The sequence below is a fragment of the Seriola lalandi genome, unplaced genomic scaffold (genome assembly GCF_002814215.2).
Source record: "Seriola lalandi dorsalis isolate HSWRI2012SDOR001 ecotype SW California unplaced genomic scaffold, Sedor1 jcf7180002054997, whole genome shotgun sequence".
In the NCBI taxonomy this organism is placed as follows: domain Eukaryota; kingdom Metazoa; phylum Chordata; class Actinopteri; order Carangiformes; family Carangidae; genus Seriola; species Seriola lalandi.
Genome location: NW_019525546.1, coordinates 199,122 through 223,081, shown reverse-complemented (window position 1 = coordinate 223,081; position 23,960 = coordinate 199,122). Strand labels below are relative to the sequence as shown.

Here is a 23,960-nt window from a genome sequence, read left to right as displayed (position 1 = left end):
TGAAATTCATCCAACAAACACAGATGATGATCCTCCAAATCCTTTTGAAAGCAAAAGTCTTAAGATGAGTCAGAACTCAGCAACTGTGCTTTCTTTCAATGCCAGCACTCAGACTGTAAATGACGAGTCTGTGCTTTTTTCCTTTTCCCAAATGTTGATATATCTTTTCTGAAATTAACTCAAAGTTTTAAATCCTGAGTCATTCCTTGTGTTTACTGTTAAATGTATATAATATTGGTGATGTAGAAATTGACATTTATTCTTACTCTACTTAAATAACTTAAAAAATAACATTTTATGCTAAAACTTAATCTTAAAATGGAATATGGTACATGTAAACAAAATTGCATGTAAACAATCAATAGACAAACCATTTGAGAACATATATTTGAAATTTTAGATTGAATTGAAATGTGCTTTCAGACTGAAATCCTTGTCAAATCTGCAGATGGAGGTCTGTGGTAATACAGCTGTGTTTGGAGGTCTGCAACAAGGGAAAAGTTTTAAAATCTTAAGGATTTAAGGACCACAACATTTACCGCTGAAAACATGAACTCACAAGTTCCATTTGAAGACAATATAAAGTGATCAGCTCTCAGAGACATTGTCTTAATGTTTATTATGTATCTATCCCTTTATAGCTCAGAGTGTATTAGACCTTTGTGGACAATGTTAGAAATCAATGACTGGGACTACTTTACAGTAGCTACTGGATTTTTATGCATCACCTTGTTTCCTAGAAATTATATTTAAAGTACAGATTCACATTTTGTAAGTCTACCATAACACAATACTGACATGCACATATGCACATCAAAACAGTTTTTGTTTCCTGTAATTATAATTTTCAGGATTAACCAAAACTGTCTGAGAAAGAAAGATTATTTAATCCATAAACAGTTTCTCATTTGATCAGACCTCCAACCTAAAGCACCATATAGGTCACTTTTCTGTGCCCTTGGATACAACCCACAGGAGCAGACCAGCAGCATGCAACCCGACGTCCGTCACCATGGTAACAATAACGAACATGGCTAATGTTGGGGAACAGTCATGTTGTGGTTACTTGATTAGATTTAAGAAAAGATTGTGGTTTTGTTAAGAAATATGCAATCTACATCCATTAGAGGACCTTCAATTTTACAGCTACAAAACATGAGGTAAAGGTGTTGAAATGGCCATGTATAAATTAAAAGGTTTCACACAGGAAATATGGTCTCTGGTGTGAAAGTCCTGTTTTGTCGACCCATCCATCCATCCCAACCTCCATCTAGATTTTGTTGCTCTTTTTATAACATCATATGACTTCCTCCTTTGTTCCTGTCATTATTACGAAGGCTGCAAGAGGACACAGAGAAAAATAAATGTAACTGTGGGTTGTAGCTATAAGCTGCTGCTCAGACGACCTATACAGTTGTCTTTTACAGAGGGTCAGTCTCCCTGATAGGCCCATACAGTTTCACTGACGGCTAAAACAGAGGATTTTATCCAAATCACTCACTCATATTTGAAGGCAAAATAAATTCACTTCATTCAATTTTATCATAACCTTTAGCATGACATGGGAAATTGATAGGGTAAAAATATCCCTTCATCATACAGATCCTGTTTAAATATTTGATAGGCAAAAGCATCCATCAGCTTTGAGAATACCTGGTATTTCAAAGTCATATTTTAGTGACATTTGATAAACTCATGAAACTGCAATTTAAGGTAAACTGTGACAGAGCTTAGAGATAAATAAATTAGCTTTTACAGTTCAAACTCTCAAAATAACTCTACCTTTAATGTCAAGGTAAAGTCAGCCAGTTAAATCTCTCTGTCTCTCTCTCTCTCTCTCTCTCTCTCTCTCTCTCTCTCTCTCTCTCTCTCTCTCTCTCTCTCTCTATGTCTCTCTCTCTCTCAGCTACTTTCGGAGCGCTCAGAAGAAAAGGAGGAAGCGGAGTGTGATCAGCGCAGCGGCAGCCAGTCTAATCAACGGCAGGACAAGATAACCAAAACCCAAACAAACTACCGAAAACTAACCATCAGCTGATCGCGACACCACAAGTCCGAACTCCTCTACTCGGAACAACACACGATTTTGCCACCTCAGAACCCCTTTTTTCGACTCCAACAACTTCCGTTGGTTAGTTAAAGTAAAAATAAAGACAGCTGCACGGAGAATGGCAGACTCGGCGGCCAACAGCGACGGGGAGGATGGACCCCGCCAGCCCATGCGGGGCTTCGCGCGCCAGGGTGCCCTCCGCCAGAAGAACGTGCACGAGGTGAAGGACCACAAATTCATCGCGCGCTTCTTCAAGCAGCCCACCTTCTGCAGCCACTGCACCGACTTCATCTGGTGAGGAGCGGACACAGGAATGTAGCCTGCTGAGAGCCGTTTTTAACATACCTTTATTTTAGTTAGTTTAATGTTGTTATTGTTATTGATGCTATGAAGACAAAGAAAAATAAGTAGTCTTTATTGTATTTAGCTAACTGTTTGAAAAATAAAAGCCTTTTTAGTCAGAGGTGGGTGGACCAAAAGATGGAGTATAAAGGAAGAAGAAAAGGAAAGGACAAGTTTCCTTTAGTGCAGTCTAATTCATAATTTAATGAACAGGTTGAATGAGAAAAGCTAAGTTAGAGAGATGAAAAAGACAAAATGGTTGTAGACTCCAGTGTTTGATAGTATTACATCATTAAGTTACAGCAGCAAAAAAGTGGGAGGGCTGCACTGGTTACACAGGTTTCTCAAAATAAACATCGATTTCAGCATTATTCTTGTACTTGTTGATGCTATATGTGTAAGGTAGGGCAGAATGGAAGACAGATATGTGGGCAGTGCCAGTAAAAGAAAAAGGAATAGCTGCAGACCATTGTTTGATGGTATTAAGTAGGCAGAGGAACTGCGAGAGGGTGAGAAAAAATGAAACATGTTCTCCAAAAGCAGTGCGAAACAATGAACTGCAGCCAGAGGAAAAGCCTGAGTGGTAACAAAGTGTTTCACATGGGTCAAACACTGATGCTGCTGCTGACACAACTTCAGCAGTCCTCCTCCTCCCTTTCTCTTCATTTTCTCCTCTCAATCACCTGTTCAGACATGTCACCATGCAGCCCACCGGGGTTTACTAGACAGTGATATGGCCCTGCGCTTGGATTATTAAATGAGTTTCTGTCTCTAGGTTGGCCTAATTTATCGCGTTTATTATTATCTGTGCTTTGCACTATTCCCAATACAACCATTATTTAAGTCCTGTGATGGGCTTTTTAATTTGTGAATGGCTAAATGATTTGACCTAGAAGAATGTGTGTGTGTTGGCGGGTATCTAATGGGATGGTCTCAGTGGTTGTAAATACCCCCAAACGGAGGAACACTGTGCACCCTGTGTAACTGATTGACCTGTTAGATTATCTATCCATCCATCTATCTATCTATCTATCTATCTATCTATCTATCTATCTATCTATCTATCTATCTATCTATCTATCTATCTATCTGGGTCAATAAGCATAATGAAAAAGAACAATGAGAACACTGAGTGATTTCTTACCCCGAGAGATTATCTATTTGTAGCTACAATATGAAAATGAGCAGGGCTGAGTGTGTGTTGGTGTGTGTGTGTGTGTGTGTGTGTGTGTGTGTGTGTGTGTGTGTGTGTGTGTGTGTGTGTGTTTGTGTGCGCGTGCACATGCACGTTCCAGCATTCTCCATACCTTTGACTAGGTGTGGTTAACCTTATGTCGCCCTGGGGCATCAACAGTCCTGCCCAACAGAACAGTTAGTATGGGTGTGTTTGTGGACCTAAGTTGACCTCAGTAAATAACTGTACTGTTTATACAATAATCGAATTTCCTTGCTACCTAACTCAGTGTGTGAGTGTTAGTGTGTGTTTAAGATGTATTTGGATGGAAATCTTAAGCGCAGCACAAAAATGGCAGACAGTGTTTGACATTTGCCATCATGCAAATATCTTGAGGCAAAGAGAGGGGGTTTCAGAATTCTTCTCTCAAACTTGTGTGTGTGTGTGTGTGTGTGTGTGTGTGTGTGTGTGTTTGTGTATACACGCCTGTGCTAGAACAACATTCAACATGTTTTTTGTGTATGTTCTCTCCACAGGGGTTTTGGCAAGCAGGGATTCCAGTGTCAGGGTAGGTGGATTAAATACACACACACACACACACACACACACACACACACACACACACACACACACACACACACACAGGCAAATTATTGGATGTTAACTTTGTTGGCCCTACGTTCATTCATTGTTTTGTTTCTCTTTCTCCGTTCAGTGCTCTCATTTCAGTGTTCAGATTGCAAATATAATGTTACACTTCATCTCCCTAATCCTATCTTTTTTTTTCTTCTGTCCTGTGTTCATCACCTTTCACTCCCTTCCACTGCCTGCTTTTCCTTTTCATTTGCTTTGCTTCTTTCTTTCTAACCTATTTTATCTTTCTTCCTTTCATCTTCTTTACTTTTTGTCAGAGTGCTCAAGTGAACACTGAGTTTCTGAGCTCTTGTTTTTGTTCTTCTGTTTTAGTCCTTGATTTCAGAAGCCTCCAATTGATAAAGATATAGCACAAAGACACAGGACCAACACCGTGCTTTAAACTTCTTTTCCTTTGGAAGTGACTGCAGTTTTAAAAACTTACTCCATACTGGAGTGAAAGAAATACTGATAAACAGAAAGATTGGACAATAGTATTTTTAGGGATGGAATATTGTTAGATGCTAGAAAAGTGTTCTGTATCTTTGTTAAAGATAAAGGCATGTTGAAGTCATTAGGTAAAAGGTTTCAGCTTTCTTTAAAGATCAGTGGGAAACATTATAGAGCAACACAGGCAGGTCTGGAAGTGGAGGCAGGATTTTGGCACTTGATTCATAAAGTGAAGCATACTGTAGGTGTAGATTTAGTTATGTATAGCAGGAAGGTGACCAAGGCTCAGGAAAAAATAAATATTATATCTGTAATGCCTCCACTTTGTTCATTGACTGAGCCATAACACTCCCTGCTGTACCATCAAAAATGTAGTGAGAAAAACCCAAAACGAGATAGGATAGGATAAGATAGGCTTTTTTAGACATTTTGTTACGATAGGAAAAACACAGGTGTTACTAATAACATTATCAGTGGCTCTGTTCTAAGTGTCCCAGGGAGTCGTGGCAGGGGGCAGGGAGGCAGGAAGCTGAAGGAGCTAAATGGAATTCAGCCATCATTAGTTTTATTACTTCCTACTGTGACATGTCAAAATGTCTGCTGTGAAAAGGGCTTGTTGTATATGTAACAACTTTAAGAGATAAGTGAGCAAGAAATGTTCTGAGACAAACCTCCAAATTCAACTGCCTGGACCCAATGGAGGTTAAAGTTAGTGGTTGAAGTTTACTCATTTGGTCTCCAGTTCATCAACAGAGATATAGGGTTCACTTCCTGCAGTGACAAAGTGTAGCAAGACATCTGATTTTGTGGGTCCCTGTTGTCTTATCACAGGAAACTGATGAAGATTGTGAGTACTGGAGGATTCAGCATGTTTTGACACCATACTGAGAAAACTTGATCTCCCAAGAACATGTAAACAACTTGTAAAAGCATTGTTTAATTAAGTAAATGACTTTCCTTCTGTGTTTCTGTGTTATGTAACCTTGAGATGGCCGTGTTAAATAATTACAGAGATAAGTGGGGGAAAGGTTCAGACCCAGTTTGCTACTGTGCTGTCTTTCCTCTCTTCCCCCTTTGTCCCTTTCTCCCTCTCTATACTGTATTTTGTCCATCATCTTAACGCAGTAGAGACAGATTCAGCATCCAATTTGCTACAGGAAAAGACATAAACTATCATCATCTAGCTGACAAAAATGTGGAGGTGCTTAGAGCTTTTGTGCTTTTTTTTTTTTTTCAATTTGCTTGAAGTCTATGTTTTTTCCACTTGTATTAACAGCCAACTAGATATGTCCAAGGATTTGCACGTCTCCTAGCAACAGTGAAACATTCAGATGCAACTGTCTATATGCTGAAGGATGGAAGAAAAGCTGTTCAATACAGCAGTGGGTTAGCTGGTAATTAGCCTATGTGGATATGTAATAGGTCAATAGTGTCCTTCGGGGGATGCATCCACTGCACCATAGGGACCCTGATGGCTCTGGAGAGGAAGGGGTGTGTTGCAGGTGTGTGGGGCACCTGTACACTCTGATACCACAGCTAGGAGATGGCACTGGGGGGAGGACAAAAGGAGTGTTTTTCATCTAAAGTCTCAGATGTAACGCCAGCTGCTGTCCAAAATAACTGTAATATGTGTGTTTGAGTGTGTGCATGTGTGAATGTGAGTGACTTAGCACTTAGTAACAGTTTGCACTTACCTTCTTCCATCAGGTATGTGTGTTTGTGTGTATGTCCTGAGATGCTCTTGACTCATTTGTCCATTTGGAGCAGGGTATCATCTCCCAGGAGCTCAGGGAGAAAGGGAATTCCTCTGCAAGGTCACACACACACACACACACACACACACACACACACACACACTTGGAGGGAAGAGAAAGATCAGTGTTTGGGTGTGCTTTGCCTCTCAGCTTCACATGGTTGTGTTTGTTTGACAGTCACATAGTTCTCACAGAACTTAATGGAGGGTGTTTGTGTATGCAGCATCATTTACTCTGCTGTAGGATTTCACAGGTTTATGATGGTGACAGTTTTTCACATTAAATTGTGTTTAAACTTTTAAAAAATTGAAGCTTTTATTTTCGACATTACTGTTACTGACATTACTGACTCTTCCAAGCAGAATGTGAGAGACACAGTGTTTATGGTCAATGAAAGGTCAAACCATCGATAAGATCTGGCACGTTTTTCCTACAACACCTCTGTCGCTGGTGTGTTTATTAGCAGTTTGTGACCTGAATGGAAAAATCAGTGCCATTACTGTCTTACAGTAATCTATGGATCGATTGGGCGCTCATTACCTCAATCGGATCTTCTCTCCCTTATCATGTTTCACTGATCACACTAATGTGACGTTTTCTGTCTCATACCTCTCCCTACCTGATTCTAGTATCAGAGAGTTTTTTAGCTCTGATCTTTGACCCCCTACGTTTTGGTTGCTTAAGCTGTTGGTGATCTGGAAGAGGACGATCATACGCTCAATTGAATGTCTACACTTTAAATGTATCGTGCTATTTTGACACAAATGTTGGCCCAAGTTTCCACATAATGGTTTAGGTCATACTGATAATATTTATCTATAAATTACGTACTGGGCTGATTATAATTTTGTAAATTAAATCAACGGCTTGTTTCTTGCAACTGTTGGCCTGAATGGTTGTAGATAGGCTGAACAAAGCCAAGCTTCATTAGCAGCATTTGACATTTGTTCCTCCTGGTTTTCATTCTGACTTCTCATGAGTGAAAAAACAATGTTAGATTTGGATATGTGGTACTTTTCTTTGCTTTTTGGAAACTAAGTGATGGGAAAAAAAAAAAAAAAAAATTGTAATCTTTGCTGTTGGTGTCCATGGTTTAGCTGTGAACTTCAGAACAGGTTTCAGAAAGCAGCCCTGGCAGTCAGCAACAGTTTGTGGTAGTTATGCATGCCCAAGAAGGATGTGGTGCAAACAGTAGTGTGTTGTTATCTTTTCAGAGTCTTCTACTGACAGTCAGCTGATGTGATACATATAACTTTGAAGTCATTGAACTGTATCGTTTGAGTTGAGCGAAAATTTAACGTTCCATCACACACCAGTCAGCGCCTGTCGTTTAGAGAATATGCTGTCCGGTGAGCCGTTTTAAGTTTTGGTGCGAGAAGAAAGGCATCAAAACTACCACAGGAAATTCTCACACCACTTCAGCAGCATAACCCACCGCTCCATCTGTGGGGTCCGTGTGCATGAATCTAACTGCCAGTAATTCAACTACAGCCACAAATTCTTTATGAAAACCAAGACTTTAAGCAGCCACCTCTGAAGCTTAAAGGATGTGAGTTTTAGATACTGAAATAGAAATTCATTAGGGGAAAAAAATGTCACTTGCCTGTCCATCCAATCTACACCTTAATTTTCATCAGTGTTTTGTCACTGATGGGAAATATAATAACATACATACATGAGGAATTAAAAAAGGAAGGTGGTTTGTGCAGCCTGTTACTGCCAATACAGGCCTCGAGGCTGGTTGGGTTTTGCATATTGTGTAACTCCACATACAGTATTGGTTGGAGCAGCTCATTGCCTCAGCGTTGTTTTTGCTGTAAACAATAAACTGTAATGCCTCAGTGGGATTCGGCTGTTTAGTTTTCCATACACTAGAAAGAGTGTGGGACTCAAAGGGCGGCAGCAGCTTGTATTATGTAATGTGGTGTTTCTAAGAAGTGTGTGTGAGAGTTTTGAGCATATTTTATGCTTCTTCATGTTGGGGGTTTGTGTGAGCGTGTGCATGTGATCCATGCTCCATTTAATGACCCGGTGAGCACTTATTTCCTTAATGGCTGCTTGTGCAGAACTGTGTGTGCTCTCCTGCTTCCATGTGATTGGTTTTGCGTGTGTGTTTATGCACATGTTCCTAAATGAGTGTGTTAATAATGAGTTGGGGCAAATTATCCCTTTAGAGAGCTTGAAAGGGATTGGAGAGCGGGGGCTGAGTGGCAGGAAGTGTAAGAAACATTGCAAATTGGGGAATAAGGAGGAAAATAGGAAGAATCCATTGGAGAAAAGATGGAAAATAGGATGATGAGATGAGAGATGACAAGGGTGCAGGGGCTCGAGAAGGATGGGGGTAGAATTCATAGGAAAAGGGAGGGACAAAAAGAGGAGAAAGTGAGTGTGAAGGACGTAGGAAGGAGAGGAGGATTACAAGTGATTTCCTTGGAAGTTCCAATAAAAGTAGCTCAGCAAGCACGGGGAAAAACAGATGGATAAAAGACATGTTACATGTCTTTGGAGACATGTTACATGTCTTTTGGGACAATAACAAAAAAGTGCTGTTTTCTCTGCAGTCTTGTCATATGATATAATTTCAAACATAGAGAGAACATACTGTACAGTGTGTAGAAAACAGGGAAGAAATTGGAGGATAGGCTCGAAAAAAGGAGAACTGATGAAGATTGAGGAAGGATAGATCACGGCAGAAATAGAGGAGATGCATGCTACAATAAGTTCTCCATAATGTATTCAATCCACCATTCTGTTCAGCATCCTAAATATAATCCTTTTATAGTGTATATGAGGTCTTGTGCACGCTGTAACATGCTGTGCTTTAGCTGATGATGCCATTAAAATGAATCGCGGTGCATTTTTTGTGTTCTGTATAATTTAAGAAAAGAATTTGATCATGTTGTGGATCAAGAGGATTGCACAAAAATCGAGTGGTCTGTTCAGTTACGTTCTGTATATTCTAAAAACCAGAATAAATTAACCAAGGCAGATGGTTGAAACTGAGTGAGAAAGGTATGCAGGAATGACACTCCAGCAGAGTGGTGGGTGAGATTTTTCTGCCAGGCAGAGGAGATAATGGACAGGGAGGAAGAGGTAGAAAAGAGGCGAGAGATAGAGGGAGAGATTAAATGGTGTAGGCACGGAGTGTTGATTGCGCCTAAAACAAGCCATAAAGGTGTTGTTTGCTGCAGCTATTAGGACTCTTCCAAAGGAAAAATGTATGTATTTTCAAAAAGCACAATTCAATCTTCCCTTTGACTGATGGCGTCTTTTGTGTTCAGGTTTAATCGGGTGTCTCTCGCTTTCAGCAGCAACCATCAAGCGGCAGTTGGGCACGGTGCCCACAGTTCCTCTGGATTCATATAATATGTTTTTTTCCTTTTCATGAGCGCACTCAGGTTCAAATGAGTTAGTGAACATTTGCAAACACTGATGTCTGTTGGCGGTGCCGAACGCAGCTCAGGTGCTTCTGCAACTCCAACCTGTGTGGGCGGGAGGTCTCCGGATCCAAAACCTCCCTCCCACACATGCACGCACGCACGCACGCACGCACGCACACACACACACACACACACACACACACACACAAATGAATGCACACACAGACTTGATGTTGAGGTGTATCATTGAGATCCTGAAGCAAGAACAGTGGTTAAAAACCTATCTGACTGTCATCCAGTCTTTTGTTTTTCCACCTCCTCTGTGTTCTTTGTTTCCCCGATTTCTTTTGACCTACAACTCTCTTCTTTCAATCCTACGCTCTCTTTTTTTTCCAGTTTTTCTCTCTTTTTGCTTGTCATCCATCTTTGTGTTCTCTTCCCCCTTTCCCTCCAGCTTTCTTTTCTCGATCTCTGGCCATTATCCTCTCTCCCTACCCTTCCTACTTCTCTTTCTCCCCATATTTCTGTTTCTCTCCCTCCTTGTGCCTCTTGGTTCCCCCTCTCTCCTTCTTCAGCCATTCCTCCAGCTTCCCACTTCTCCCTCCATCTCTCTCTCTCTATCTCCCCCTTTCTCTCCAGTGGCTGTGTGTTGGAAACTGTGGGCTTTGATGCTTTTATAAATAGCCTAAGTGTTCCACTGAGAGAACCACCAAATGGGATGGATGGATGGATAGATGGATGGGGGAGTGGAGTGGGGGATGTAAGAGGAGGGAGGACTGAGTGTGTAGGTGTGAAGGGAGAACATTGGAAAGCACCGGAAAAAAAGCAAGGATTAAAAAGCGACAGAGGCAGATAGAGGTGTTTATTGAGATAACAGACAGCATTGATCGGAGAATAAAGATGTTAAACTCTGGGGTTCTGGGGCTTGTAGGTTTTGAATATTTTAAATATTCAGCTTTTCTCTTGTTATGTGAAATAAATGCATACTACGGCATCAGAGAGCCACCATTTGAAGCATTAGAAGCCTATTATTAAAAAATTTGGGAAAATTTATTTTTCTTTCTTTCTTTCTTTCTTTCTTTCTTTCTTTGATAACAGTTATGTGAAATCATTTTATAAAACCTGCAGTGAAAAAGTGTCCTTCGATTGCCTATTTCTGTGCTGTAGAGTATTTGATGAGAGTAATTGTTTGTTTTTTTCAAAACGGAAGAACAGGCTGGACTTTAAATTAATAGACATTTCTGGGCGCATTTCACATCTGCTTCATCAGGCTCGGTTGTCGATCAGAAGGTGTGATATTGTGGACTTAAAAAAAAAAAAGTGGAGGAGGGTGAGACCCTGAGTTGTGTGGAGGTTCATTAGTGTGGCATTTTAATGGACATTTTTATTGTCACATGGTTGCAGTGCTGTTTTCATCATAAGAAATTATATTTTGACTGTAACAGTGAAATTGAAGTTAAGTGTTCCACCATCTTATTATAGTATGTTTCCCTGCTAATTACCGAACAAGTACAGCTGAAACTGATGGGAATGTCATTAGCTTCGTAGCTTGGTCATAAAACAAATTGAATTGATGGCTTAAGAGGAAAGGTCAGATGATTACAATTTATCCTGACAGAGACATGGATGTCAGTACAAAATTTCATGGCAATCCTTGCTATGAGATATTTCAGTCTCAGCCAATGTAATGATGAGTCTGGCTGGTTGGCAGACCAACGGACAGACATTGCCATACCTAACCCATGGCGCTAACATGGCCAAAAATACCAGTATGAATACTGGTACTGGTAAATACCTGTCATGCATCATTACTGTGGCAGCAAAACCTCCGATGCAGTATGTGAGTGCTTGAAGTCAGTCTCCTGATTATTGTCAGTAAAACAAGTGACCGCGTCCAAACAGCTTGTCAAGACTTGTCAATACAAGCATTTTCAAGAGTTCATGTTATACAGCACCATTGTGCAGTCCGTCATGCCAGCTGTTGTAGTGCATATAACAACACTGATAGCGAGCCTCCGTCAGCTTATTGATAGAGCCAAAAATATTGTAGCATTATAGTGCATTGATTTTTCCCTCAGTGCCCTGGTGCTTTTCAGACACAACAAACTTGCATCCTAAACAGCTTGTGCTCACGGCACACAACAACATAAAATGAATCATATGTTTAAGGTGGGAAGGCTCACTCTGATTATTGCTAGAGGAGAAAATGCTTCTGTGTAGGTTTTGAATGTTGTTCTACTGCTGCACCCCATTTGAAGCTCCAGATTAGAGCATTAGCTGATTCTGTACCGCATTAATGTAAATGTGATGCAAGTGCAGCAGCCCACATTTAATTTATCATGACAGAATTAAGCAGTGCAACCAAACAGTTCAAATAATTATCAGTGAAATTTCAACAAACTAATAAACAAAAGAAAAAATGAAGTCATTAATACAGTAATTAGGGAGGTAATGCAGAAATACAATGGGACCAGGATCTAAGATTAAACAGGTTGCTCTTTAGTATTTATCGGCTCTTCAGCGTTCAGTAAACATGCATGTAAACTGATACTCCGTTACGGCTTTGTTTATAGTATTAGTTTTCTGACAGTCATTCTACAGTAACACCTAGTGTGTTTCCTCCCCCAACTGCTTCCTCTTCTCAGTTTAATGTGGAGGGTGTTAAAGGGCTGTTGTGTGGCTTTGTGTCCGTGTGTGTTCATGCATATGTGACTATGACTACTCATACAGAGAGAATGTAAAACAGCCGACCTTAAAACAGGGGTTCTCACTGTTTCTGTTTATCAGCCCATCGGTGGTGGCTTTGTGTGTGAGAAAGTCTAATTTTACTTGTCAGTGAGGGCCAGCTCCTTTTTGCTCTGATCTACTTTCACACATCTGAAGAGTCTGATCACTGAGAGTGTGTTTGTTTGTGTGTGTGTGCTTGTACTCACTTTCAGCTACAGATTGACAGACAATCTCCTTCAGGGCTTGGTTGTCCTTGCTGCTGACATTTGTGGCAATAGTACACCCGTTGCCACGGTGACACCTTGGAGACATATTGGGACAGATCAGACAGCCAATGTGGGTCAAGCTTGTTTGACTTGACAGCCTACACACAGGCAAACAGAAAATGACTGGACACCAGCAACAAGTTCTTCCTCCTCAGATCGACAAAATTAGCAAAATGTGAATTATCACTGTTAGAAGGCAAGACGCTATCACAACTGCTGTTGTCACATGTCCTGTTAAATTTGTGAACTTAAAAACCAGATGAGTCTACTTCTTAGTTTAGCATGCTAACATTGGTACAGTTGAACCTGATATTAATGAGTTTTTCTGGTATTTCATAATAAATCAAATTGTTGGATAAAATTGAAATATTAACCCAATGATAGTGCTAGATGAAAAGTCAAAGGCTGACTGAAATTATAACTAAAGTTAGTACATTTCATCTCCACTTTGACATAAATGTGTGTACCAAGGTCCATTCACTCAAAGACACAAATGTTGATCTCATGGTGGTTCTAGAAGTAAGGTCAGAGAATCACCTAAGTCAGTAAGATTCATCTTCTGGTCAATGTTGAGATAATTTATAGGATATCTGAAAACTCGGACCTTCCGGTGGCACTAGAAGAAAGATCACAAGATCAAGTCAGGATTCATCCTCTAGTTTTCACGGAAATCCATTGGGTAGTTGTTAAAGCATTTCGGAAAAAAACACGACTGGCTGACAGAGAGACTGAGATTGCTATGATGCTAGCATAGGATCTAGAGATAATAAGACCTACTTCTGTGCCATCAACACTCTATGAAACAGTCCTTAAACCCGCTGTGTTTCCCACAGGGCAGGCCAGTGAGACCATGAATGACAGGCACACAGAATGGGACAGTAATAACTTTATGAGAGGCAGGAGGGGCTGAGTTAATCAATGTGCTACACACAGCTCAAAAATGAAATAAGATGTTACCCATTTGAAATTGTAAAAGATATAGAAAGTCAATGTGATGGTCAATGTTCATATTGTGGAAGCTGCCAAAAATAAATCAATGTATAGGAAACATTGTGTTTGTAAGTTTGAAAGAAACTGGGAAGAAGAACATACTCAATACTTCCTCTGTTCATTACAAACTAGCATAAAAATCAAAGGCTGTCCTCAAAAGAGACTGACAAGTGACCTTGTGCAAGCTTGCAAGTACTTGCTCTCCTCTCTAAATGGCAACGGCAGAAGTAGTGGCATGACATGTTACTACTGTAAAGTCTTTTAGGGGGGAGGTACTAATGGTTGCATGACTCCAACACACTAGATATACATCAGACTTTGTAGGTTTCTTTTATTCTTGTGGGCAGTCTCCCTGACTAACCAAGTAGGTTTAGTTGCCTAAACTTACTGTAACTATAACCTAATCAGAGGGATTGCAGATCAGAAAACACAATTGAATCTTTTTTGGAGCAGTCATATAGGTCATTTTGGAAAGCACTTACAAAAGACCTACTTAGTCATTTAGGTGATCATCCTGCAGCTGACTAATGACTGGAACCAATTGACTCCTGCTTTATAGTGCACAACTGTTTGTCAGATAAAGGTAACTACTCTTAAATATTAAATAATGCTAAGATTGTGATATTCCAAAATGTCCGCTCGTTAAACCAGAATCTTGTTGGTTGTTGACATTTTTGCATGGTTGTAACACATTAACAGGTGCTAACTCACTGTGAATCCGTGCCAGTCCCAGAGAGTGCAATCGCCTACACTTAACACTGCCAATAGCTGCTTCCCTACAGCACAGAGGGGACATGGTTCAGTTTGCCTGTGGCTGGTAGATTGGTGACCTCTACCAGCTACTCTGGCAGGTAATGCAAGCATCAATAATGCTCCTTTGAGTAGGATATGAAAGTTTGTGATGCAGCACTGACGCTATGGGTCTCCTTTTTTTACCTGGTGTGAACATACATTGATATAGGCCTACAATATTTCACCAGTCTCACTGAGAGATGTATCTTTACTCATGTGCTACCAAGACACATTCCTGTCCTTTTATTCCACTGGCAAAATAAAGTCACTCTGATGCATATGAGAGACTATCAAAATCAAAATATACATACAGTACATAAAAGTAGTTGTGAATGCAGTATGCATTGTGTGTGTGTGTATGTGTATATACAGTATTAGATGATAAACAGGTGTTGAAGTTGTTAGTATAATGAATGCACATGGGGAAGTTTTGAAAGAAAGTAGTAACATGAGCAAAATTGTTGAGTTTTAAGGCTTAAATGTATTATTCTTTTTCATGTGGTTCAAGATCCTGGATATGTTTGAGTGATGTTGCACCCTCACCTTGCATCTTGGGATTATTTTTGTGATACTGTTTCAGCATTATTCTCGTATGCCATCACCTAAAAAAAGAGAGAAAGTCCAGCAGCAGAGGCACCAGGTTTGTGTAATTCAGGTGTGAGTAAAGTCAGTAAAGGTGTGTTTCAAACTTGGTTCCACCCACATTACTCTCACCACAGTCACATCATATGCCCCTCTGCTTGTTATTCACTTTCACGGCACTTGTTTCCGACATGATCACTGCCACAGCACCTTTGCACCGATCTGTATTTGTTGTTTGTAATGAAGCCGATCTTTGAATTGAACCCGATCCATTGCACTCAGGGCAAATTGGTGTTGATGACGAGATGAGCTAAATGTCTAAATGTGAATCATGGTGTGTAGGTGGGATGGCCCACCTGGATTACTAACTGCTGGGGCAGAGATACTGCTGTGGGTTTGAAAGTGTTCTTTGAAAAAAGCTGCAATCGTATGATGGGTTTGGTTCCAAACTGAGTATGAAACTATGATGTAATTTCCAGGACAGGAGGTCAGGTTCTGGACTAAATATTGTGTAACAGTGATGGTGAATTCAGAATCATTTTTCTGCAAAATGGATATCCAGTCACATTGGTTGGAGTTTCACACATGGTGGTGAAGGTGCTGCGCTCCCTCTTTAACCAGGCATAAACAACAATATAGATCGCATGTCATTATCCTCGGAAATGAACGGGAGGAGGGAGGAGCGTACCAGCTGAAGGTTGTTAATTTGTAGAGCAATTAGCAGCACACTAACGCATACCTCTTTGTTTTTAACCTCATAGTTCATGTCCAAGTGTTGTTACTCATTCAAAACCTTGGAACAAAACTGGAGTTTAAAGCTAAACAAAGTTTGTTGAAAAGTTTGTTTGGTTATTTTAGGGCAATTTATAGTTGTTGTTTTTTTTCAGTGACTTAATGATGTTTTTAACCTACAAGCATCCCTGGCAGTGAAAACCATTTATTTCAGGACACGTCTGTTTCTAGACTAAATAAGTTCTCTTAAGTTCACAGCAAGGAAGACTCCCTCCAACTTTGGACTGTCTGTTGATGGTGTGTTTATCTATGTGGTGTGTGTCTGTGTATTCACACATATTCTTAAACCAATGGCAAATCTAAATCTGAGTATGAGTAAACATGGTTTTCAAGGTTGCTCCATTTCTGTGTATTTGTCTACAGTGTGTGTGTGTGTGTGTGACGTTGTCTGATGGAGACCAGCTAACTATGTCACTGTTGCTCCTGAGATCCTTTAACCCATTCGTCTATAGATGGTAACCTAGCAACAGGGACACGAGCCGACAGGAGTGCAGTGATCCCAGACCTCTTTTTCTCCCTGTTCCTCTGTCTTTTTGACTTTCTGCATTTGACTTCTCCTTTTGTGTTGTTCCCTCCACACATCTCTTGCCTTTTCTCTGTCATCTGTCCCTTTCTCTCTCTTTCACTTTAACTCCTGCAGCCCGTCCACATTAGTTCCCTTTTATTGTTTCCTGTCCATCTCTCAGTCAGTTTACGAACAGAATAATGTTGCGTTTGTGATGTCTGCTCTATCACTAAAATAAGTACGAGGGTGTTTTATTTAAACATCATCAACCTACGGTTTCTTCACTTTGACATCATTTTCTTTCATTTCTTCTTTGTAGATGACTATAACCACCCTCCATAACCCCCACGGTGTATTTCCTGTCACAGCATTAAAGCACATTTACGTTTGAATTTGAACGAAGGACAAGAGAGATGGGCAGGACAATAGATTGTCCGTCGCTGAGTTGCCTGTCATGATTTCTACATTCGTTGTCAAAATATGTTTATGTTTTGCGAATGTGTGTGTTTGTGTGTCTGCACATATAAAGAGCAGCTGCAGCAGCCAGGCACCACTGGTCTGTTGCCAAGCATTGAGCTGGATGTTGTATACTATGTCCTGCCCTGCCCTCAAGCACACACACATACGAGCTAACTTAAGAACTAATGTCTTTCTCCTAACACAGTCTAAGATTCACACACACGCACACTCACACATGCAATTTTCCTATTTATTAGCTTATTAGAATAATACTAGTTCTGTTTAATCGCTCTAGTTACTTATTATGCTTTTACTGCTGTTGTTTTTTGTTTGTTTCTGTTGCAATAATACTGGTAACTACAACAAGTTAGCATCAAACTGTATGTCCTGTTGTGTAGCTGTGACAAGGGAGATAAAGGGAGAAGCGAGAACTACAAAAACAGTTTCATCACAGTTGCGAAGTCACAGCTGCAAAGATAAAAATGCACAGACTGTAGGCTGTGGAACAATATGATACACGACACACAACTTACCTAGCTAAGTTTATTGAGGAAACATTTTTCAGTGACCATTTCTATCTTTCATCTTACATGACTACACTTTAGCATCAGTTTAGGGCCTGATTAGTATCTACCTCTAGAGATTTTAACTGATCTGGGCATATTTTAATGGATTGTTATTGGCAAATAAATAAAACCAATCAGATTCTTTCTCTACTGTACCCTGCCGAGGTTTTGTGTGCGTATAATATAGGTAAAATGTGAGCCACCATGCCCTCTGCAACCTGGTGTCTCTGCTAGGGCTGTACAATGAATCGAAGCAAAATATTATCAAAATCACCGTACGGCCAAGTGCAATATCCAAATCGCAGGAACTTCTATGGTTGTCTGTGATTTTGCGTCCATCTCTCCGGAAGACAGAAGTCGCATTATCAAATCAGTCTTGAGGTATTGTTCAAGCATTTATTTTTCATCATGTAATGTACACCAGCATCTTTACAACTTGTATTTAGTTCATTATTTGGTATTCAAACCCGTTAGTCTCATCGGCTCTCTTGTTAATATCTGCAGCTCTCCACTCTCACCCCTCTGTCCTCTCTCTCCCACTCTCTCACTCATCCTCTTCAAAAAACCTCTCTCTCTCTCTCTCTCTCTCTCTCTCTGAATTAATGAGTAAATCGGTCGATTAGATAAAACTGCATGTTGAGGATGATGACTGTACTCTTAAGCAAATTAAATACCGTGAACAATCACATGCACATAATGTAGGCATTCAAGCCTCATATTTCTTTAACTTATACTTTCCTAGCCTCAGTTATTTTCTTGCTGTCTGGCCCAAAACAGCAGGTGATGTTTGCGGGGGAGTTGAGAGTGAGGGAGGAGGAGAGAGAGAGAGAGAGAGTGGAGAGAGTGAGAGAGGAGAAAAGCTGATGTACAGTACAGGAGATTACAGGGTTGTGTGTGTGTGTGTGTGTGTGTGTGTGTGTGCGTGCGTGCGTGCGTGTTGGCTGGACGTGTTCAGCAGTTGCCTGTTCAGGTCATCTTGTGGAGGTAGATGTACTTCTGCCATGATAGGAAACTAAGAGCCCTCCACACAGACACACGGAAATAGAAGACAAGAGACGGCATTGTTGTTTGCGAATATTCAAATGAATCGCTGTAAACTAAATATCTTTGGGTCTATCCTTTCGTCGGTCAGACAAAGCAGTGCAATCTGAGGAAGCCACCTTAAGCCCTCTTGACATCCAGTGTCCGGTTAGACTCAAAGGCTTTCAATTATAATTTAGTGGTTTGTTTGAAAGATCTCACCAACCATTGACGGCTTGCCATGATATTTTGTAGAGATATTCATGGTCCCCTGAGGACGAATCCTAATGGCTTTAGTGATCCCATCCACTTTTCATCCAGCATGATGATGAGAGCAGTACTTTGATTTTTTTACCAAACGCCTGCAAATGAATGACATTAAGCCTCAGCCATACTTTTTGTTTTCTGCTAATTATCAAATTATTGGCAAATTAATTATCAAATGATAGCATTTAGCTTTACGCTCTACTGTGCTTAAGTGCAGCATCACAGAGCTGCTAGCGTGGCTGACGACTTCCGTTTGTACTACGTTATGACTTTGGATAAACTAAAAAGTATACGTTTTTAACTAAATGTAGGCATTGTATTGACAGAAAAGGAAATCAAACAATACCCTACTTGGAACATCTTTTAATATGATTACGTTTAATCCCTATTTGTCACGTTTAGTCGAGGTTGCAAGTTTGATTTGGAAGAAATAGAGACATAACTTCTATCAAGGTGCCCAAAAGCAAGGTACCTAACATCCACACTGCAGTGAAGCAGTTCAGTTGCAGACTGTGCCTACACAGCTCCCGGGTCTGGAAGTTTACAGCTGTCTGAGTGCGAAACTAAGTGGGGCTGACAAAAAGTGTGTATGCAACAAAATTAGAGAGAGACAGAAAGAGAGTACGATGGAGACAGAAAGTGATTAAGTGTAACGGGAAATAGAATTAAAGACGGAAAAAAAGACTGATGAACAAATTAGACAGAAAGTGGAATGGAAGGAAAAAGACAAATAGAGAGACAGGAGGGATCTGACGGACAGAAATTGAGAGAAGGAGACAGAGTGAATGAAAGACAGTGAGAGGGATGCAGTGAATGAGACAGAGGGATATGGAGTGAATGAGAGAGAGGATAAGGGTGGAGGTGTTAGCTGGACCACATAAAATCATCTTGTGCCAGAATTTCTTCACGGCGCTGGCACAGAGCTGAAACTGAAATCAAACGGAGTGTGAAGCCAGCCAGACTGTAGTATCTCCTGAAAAGACAGAATTTTATTGTTTTTTTTTCTTCTTCTTTTTCTAATTGAGTGTACCATGGTACACCATAGGGAGGGATAACATACTGTGTCAACTGATACTCACAGGGGATGAGCAGGTCTAACTCTGTTAGAAAGTATCTCCTCTGTCTGTTTGAGACATTGTTCTTGGCTCGATGGCGATGCTTCTGCTCATGTGTCAGAAAAACATATTTTAACCTACACTCTTCCATGAGTTCAAAACTGAATTGGTAATAAATACAGTACATTGTGCCTTAATTTATACAATTTTGAGCTAAATAATTATTTGAATTCCACACAAGAGTTTTTTGAAGATTTGTAGTTCATCACCTTTAAAACATTTTAAAATAAACTGTAAGATTTTATTTAATTATACAGTCACTTGTACTCCTATACTCTTTTCAACTGACCCTATTTCCTTCTCGCTTGTGGCTGGGGTTATGGATTTTTGCCACTCCACACCGCCCTGTTGCTACAATGAACTGAGGTGGTAGTTGGTGGTAGCCTTCCAGTTGACTTCTCGTTAGCGCTGTCAAAGTTGGCCACATGCCCTCGAGGTTCCACAGTTCTGCCGTCTACTGACCAAAATCCAAAGTATTTCCAAAGCAAGGGTTTCCAGATTGCTCGGAGTGCGAATCGCTCCCTCTGCGACTGAGTTGAGTTGTGAACTCTCTGTCGTCATTACCACACAGCTGTTGTTGAATTATTTAATCATTTTGAGCTTGAGCTACATTTCATTTTCAATCTGTGAAAGTGACATTGTTGGTCTCCTTTCTGTCATTCGGTACATTCAGTGCAAGACGTCACAAGGCAGACAGACGCTTTACTGCGTAGTGCCACATTCACACAGCACTTTTGCCTACACATATTTCATTTTCATTTCATGCATTTTTCTACCATATATGCATATTCACACACACATACATTTGGGGGAATTTGGGGCTCAATATCTTGCCCAAATACACACACAAATGTGGACTGGAAGAGCTAGTAATCGAACCACCGACCTTCCGATCGCTCTACCTCCTGAGCCACAGCTTCTCATGTTTGGACAAACACGATCCTGATGACGATGATGGCACACTGACAATTTAGTGAAAGTGTGGGCTTGTCCTAAGCTGAGTGGCTTAGTTACAAAGTTACTTAGCTATGTCAATACAGCCACAACAACTAAAGTAGTAGCTACTACTTTAGCTATTAGGTTAGCTATTAGGCTAGCAAGCAGGCTAATATGACTGTAAGAGCAGATACTCTTTACTATAGTTTTAATCCAATTATCTAAAATGGCTATCAATTTAGTGATAACATTTATTTTATCAAATAGAAAAAAAAATGAGACAATACTTAAACATATGAAATGTAGATTATTCTTGCTAATGTTGCTGAGTGGTAATGCTACACCTACCAGAAATAACTGACACTGATGAAAAGCAGGAAATATATACAGGTCATTATATTCTGATTATTATATATATTCTGAAAATTCTTCTGAAAAAGTAAATGAGGTAGATAAACATTTTTTTAATACCTGGAATAGGCTGTGGCAATAAAATGAAAATAAAATAATAATAAAATTAAACTGGATAAATCCACCACAAACAGGCTATGAACATATTGCATGTCAGCTGTCAGTGTCGGCTAACAATTGAGTGCAACAAACACTTTAACCGTGTGTTCTGAGAAGAGTGAAAGGAAATGACCAAGTGTCTCTCTGTGCTTTGTGCTCTGGGTGGTTCTGAAATTAAAAACACAGCAAGGCCACTTAAAGAACAGATGGACTCTGTTCTCAGTCACACGCAAAGACAAAACAAGCATGAATAGAATAGAAAAATGAACAGAATCCTTTTATAACCTCCAGTGCTTTTCATAAGAGCATGACAGATCTTTTGGAAATCTTAGCATCAAAGAACTACAATTTAAAAGGCCGCGTTTGTGAAAGTGTAATTGATTGTTTTGTTTTGTTTACAGCTGTTTGTTACTTGTCTTACGATCATCACCTCCTGAAGGTCACCGTATGCCTGCCAAGTGAAATCCTCTGTGTTTTTCCCATAAAAAGACACACTGTAAGAACATGGAAAAAAAGATAGATGTAGAGATGGAGGAGGAGAATAGAGAAGAAGAGAGGATGGATTGATGGAGAGGAGAGATAGAGAGAAAGAGGAGGAGTGATATGGGTGTGCTGACTCACTCTGACCCTTCTCCCTGCTTCACCAGTGGCATCATGGGTATTTATACATTGGCGTAGGCTGCTCAGCCCCCTTATATAAGCCCTTACACACATACACACACGAATACACACACACAGGGGGAGGTGCCCAAGGTGAATGGCATGTTTTGTTCAGATTATTGACTTTCTTTTACTTGCTTTCCCTTCTTCATCATATTGCTCTTCTTCTTCCTGTCTTCCTCCTGTTGCATCAGCTTCTTCTTTGAGTCTTCCAACCCGCTCATCAGGATGTTCCCTCTTCGCTCAGACAGTAGGAAGAAACAGAAACAACAACAGTAGTCTGGCTTGCCCAGACCTTTCTCCGTGCCGTTTAAACGCTGTGCCAGGTTTGCCAGGCCACAGTCAGAGACGTTGTGTAGTGAGGTCAGTGAACCCAGTCAGTGTGAAATCCCATCGTCATCTATTGCCTCAATTAGCAAGCAAACAGCTTCTCCCGTTGGTCAGAAAGTAACCAGGCTTCCACATCAAATGTGCAACGTGCGCAGAGCAAGTCCATTATTCTCATAGAGGGTGTGGCTGACCTCAACTGTGTGTACCGACCAGTTTTTCCAAAATCCATCTCGTATTTTTCCATCATTATGGAGAAATCAAATGAGAAGCTGGAGGAGCCTCCCACATCATTTAGATCCCCTTTTTGGGAGAATTATGGCTTCTCAATTATTTATAGAAACATCAGACATGTTGATCAGCCTCAAACTGTGTGTCGATACCGTTAAAGCCAGATAGAGATATGAAACTAAAACAAGGCTGAAGCGGACTCTCAGGGTTTCTTCCCACAGTAAGTGCATTTCTATCCACGTGATTAAATGCACATTTTCAATTTGCCCATAAAACTGAAAATGTAAAAAAAAAAAAAATGTAAATAATCCAATATCACAGATGTTTTTCTATTCTGCCTGAGGTGGAAAAGTTTCTGTATCGAAATAAACAAAATGCAGATATAGTGAATAAATCACGACATGTATGAAGCATCTGAAGCTTCTGCGCCACTGAAAAATCAAGAAATTGCAACAGATATAAACATCAGATCTATGTGGAGTGGACTCATTTCCTGCACTGTTTTCCACCATTTGAGGTTTGACTGGCGCTATTTTAATCATGTCATCTTGTTGTGTTCTCCTCTTCTGCGATGCTTTTAATGGCAGCCAGCTGGGAGATTAGCGGCACCAGTTGTTTATCTCAATACACGCAACTCTTAACATTTGAATATTTGTTAGTTCGAGCAGCCTCTGGTAATAGCAAATGCTGCGGTGATTGCGGTGAAGTACAGTTGTTTGTGATCCAATCACAGTGTTGACACATAAGTGGAGTCACTGTTGTGTTCAGGTCTGGTGTATTCAGTCAGAAGTTGCCTTGAACTGATAAGTGTAACTCTGGTGTGAACCCGTCGGTTTTCGGTCATCGTCCAGTCAGCCACTGAGATGTGATTCAAATAGTAAGATAGTCCATCAGTCATTGTTGGTTTTTTTTTAATTTTTTTATTTCATGCAGACAGTCAGTGGCCAAACAGTTAGATAGAACAGTCTGCTGCTGCAGGTATTCAACCAGGGAACACCGTGTGTCTGTGTGTGTTTATGAAATACTATAGGTGATGTGCTACTACAGCTATAGATTAATAAATATGAATAACTGGAGAGCTGTGTGTTGTAGCGTTGAACCTGGCTGCTGAATCTGGGACATCACCGTACAGCATGTCACTGCGTCTTGCATGCACAGACAAACGCACACACATTGGCAGCTCATTAGAGGAAAAGGCTGTGTACAACATCAGTGTTCTGCCAACATTTCATAAACAGAATATACTGGAACAAGGAGGAGAGGAGAGATTTGTAAGGAAAGGAGTTGAGAGAGGGAAACGGGAGATTAGGAAATGAAAGGGAGGGGGTTGAATAAACAAAATAAACTAAATATAACTGCATTATGAAACATTATATATACATTGTTCCATTACTCTAACATCTTAAAGGTTAAAGAGTTCATATTTAGTAAAACA

At 40.3% G+C, this 23,960-nt stretch overlaps 1 protein-coding gene across 2 annotated transcripts in view; it reads left to right on the top strand.

The window, feature by feature from the left end:
• Nucleotides 1–1,925: 1,925 nt before the first annotated feature.
• Nucleotides 1,926–23,960, top strand: part of prkcbb (protein kinase C, beta b) — a 93,896-nt gene continuing 71,861 nt past the window's right edge. The window contains exons 1-2 of one of the 2 annotated variants that reach the window (XM_087171400.1): nt 1,926–2,341; nt 4,100–4,131. In XM_087171400.1, coding sequence (XP_087027526.1) covers nt 2,166–2,341; nt 4,100–4,131 — 208 coding nt within the window. In that variant the 5' untranslated portion in view covers nt 1,926–2,165. The remainder of the gene's footprint in view (nt 2,342–4,099; nt 4,132–23,960) is intronic. The other variant, XM_023397130.2, reaches the window with a different exon arrangement.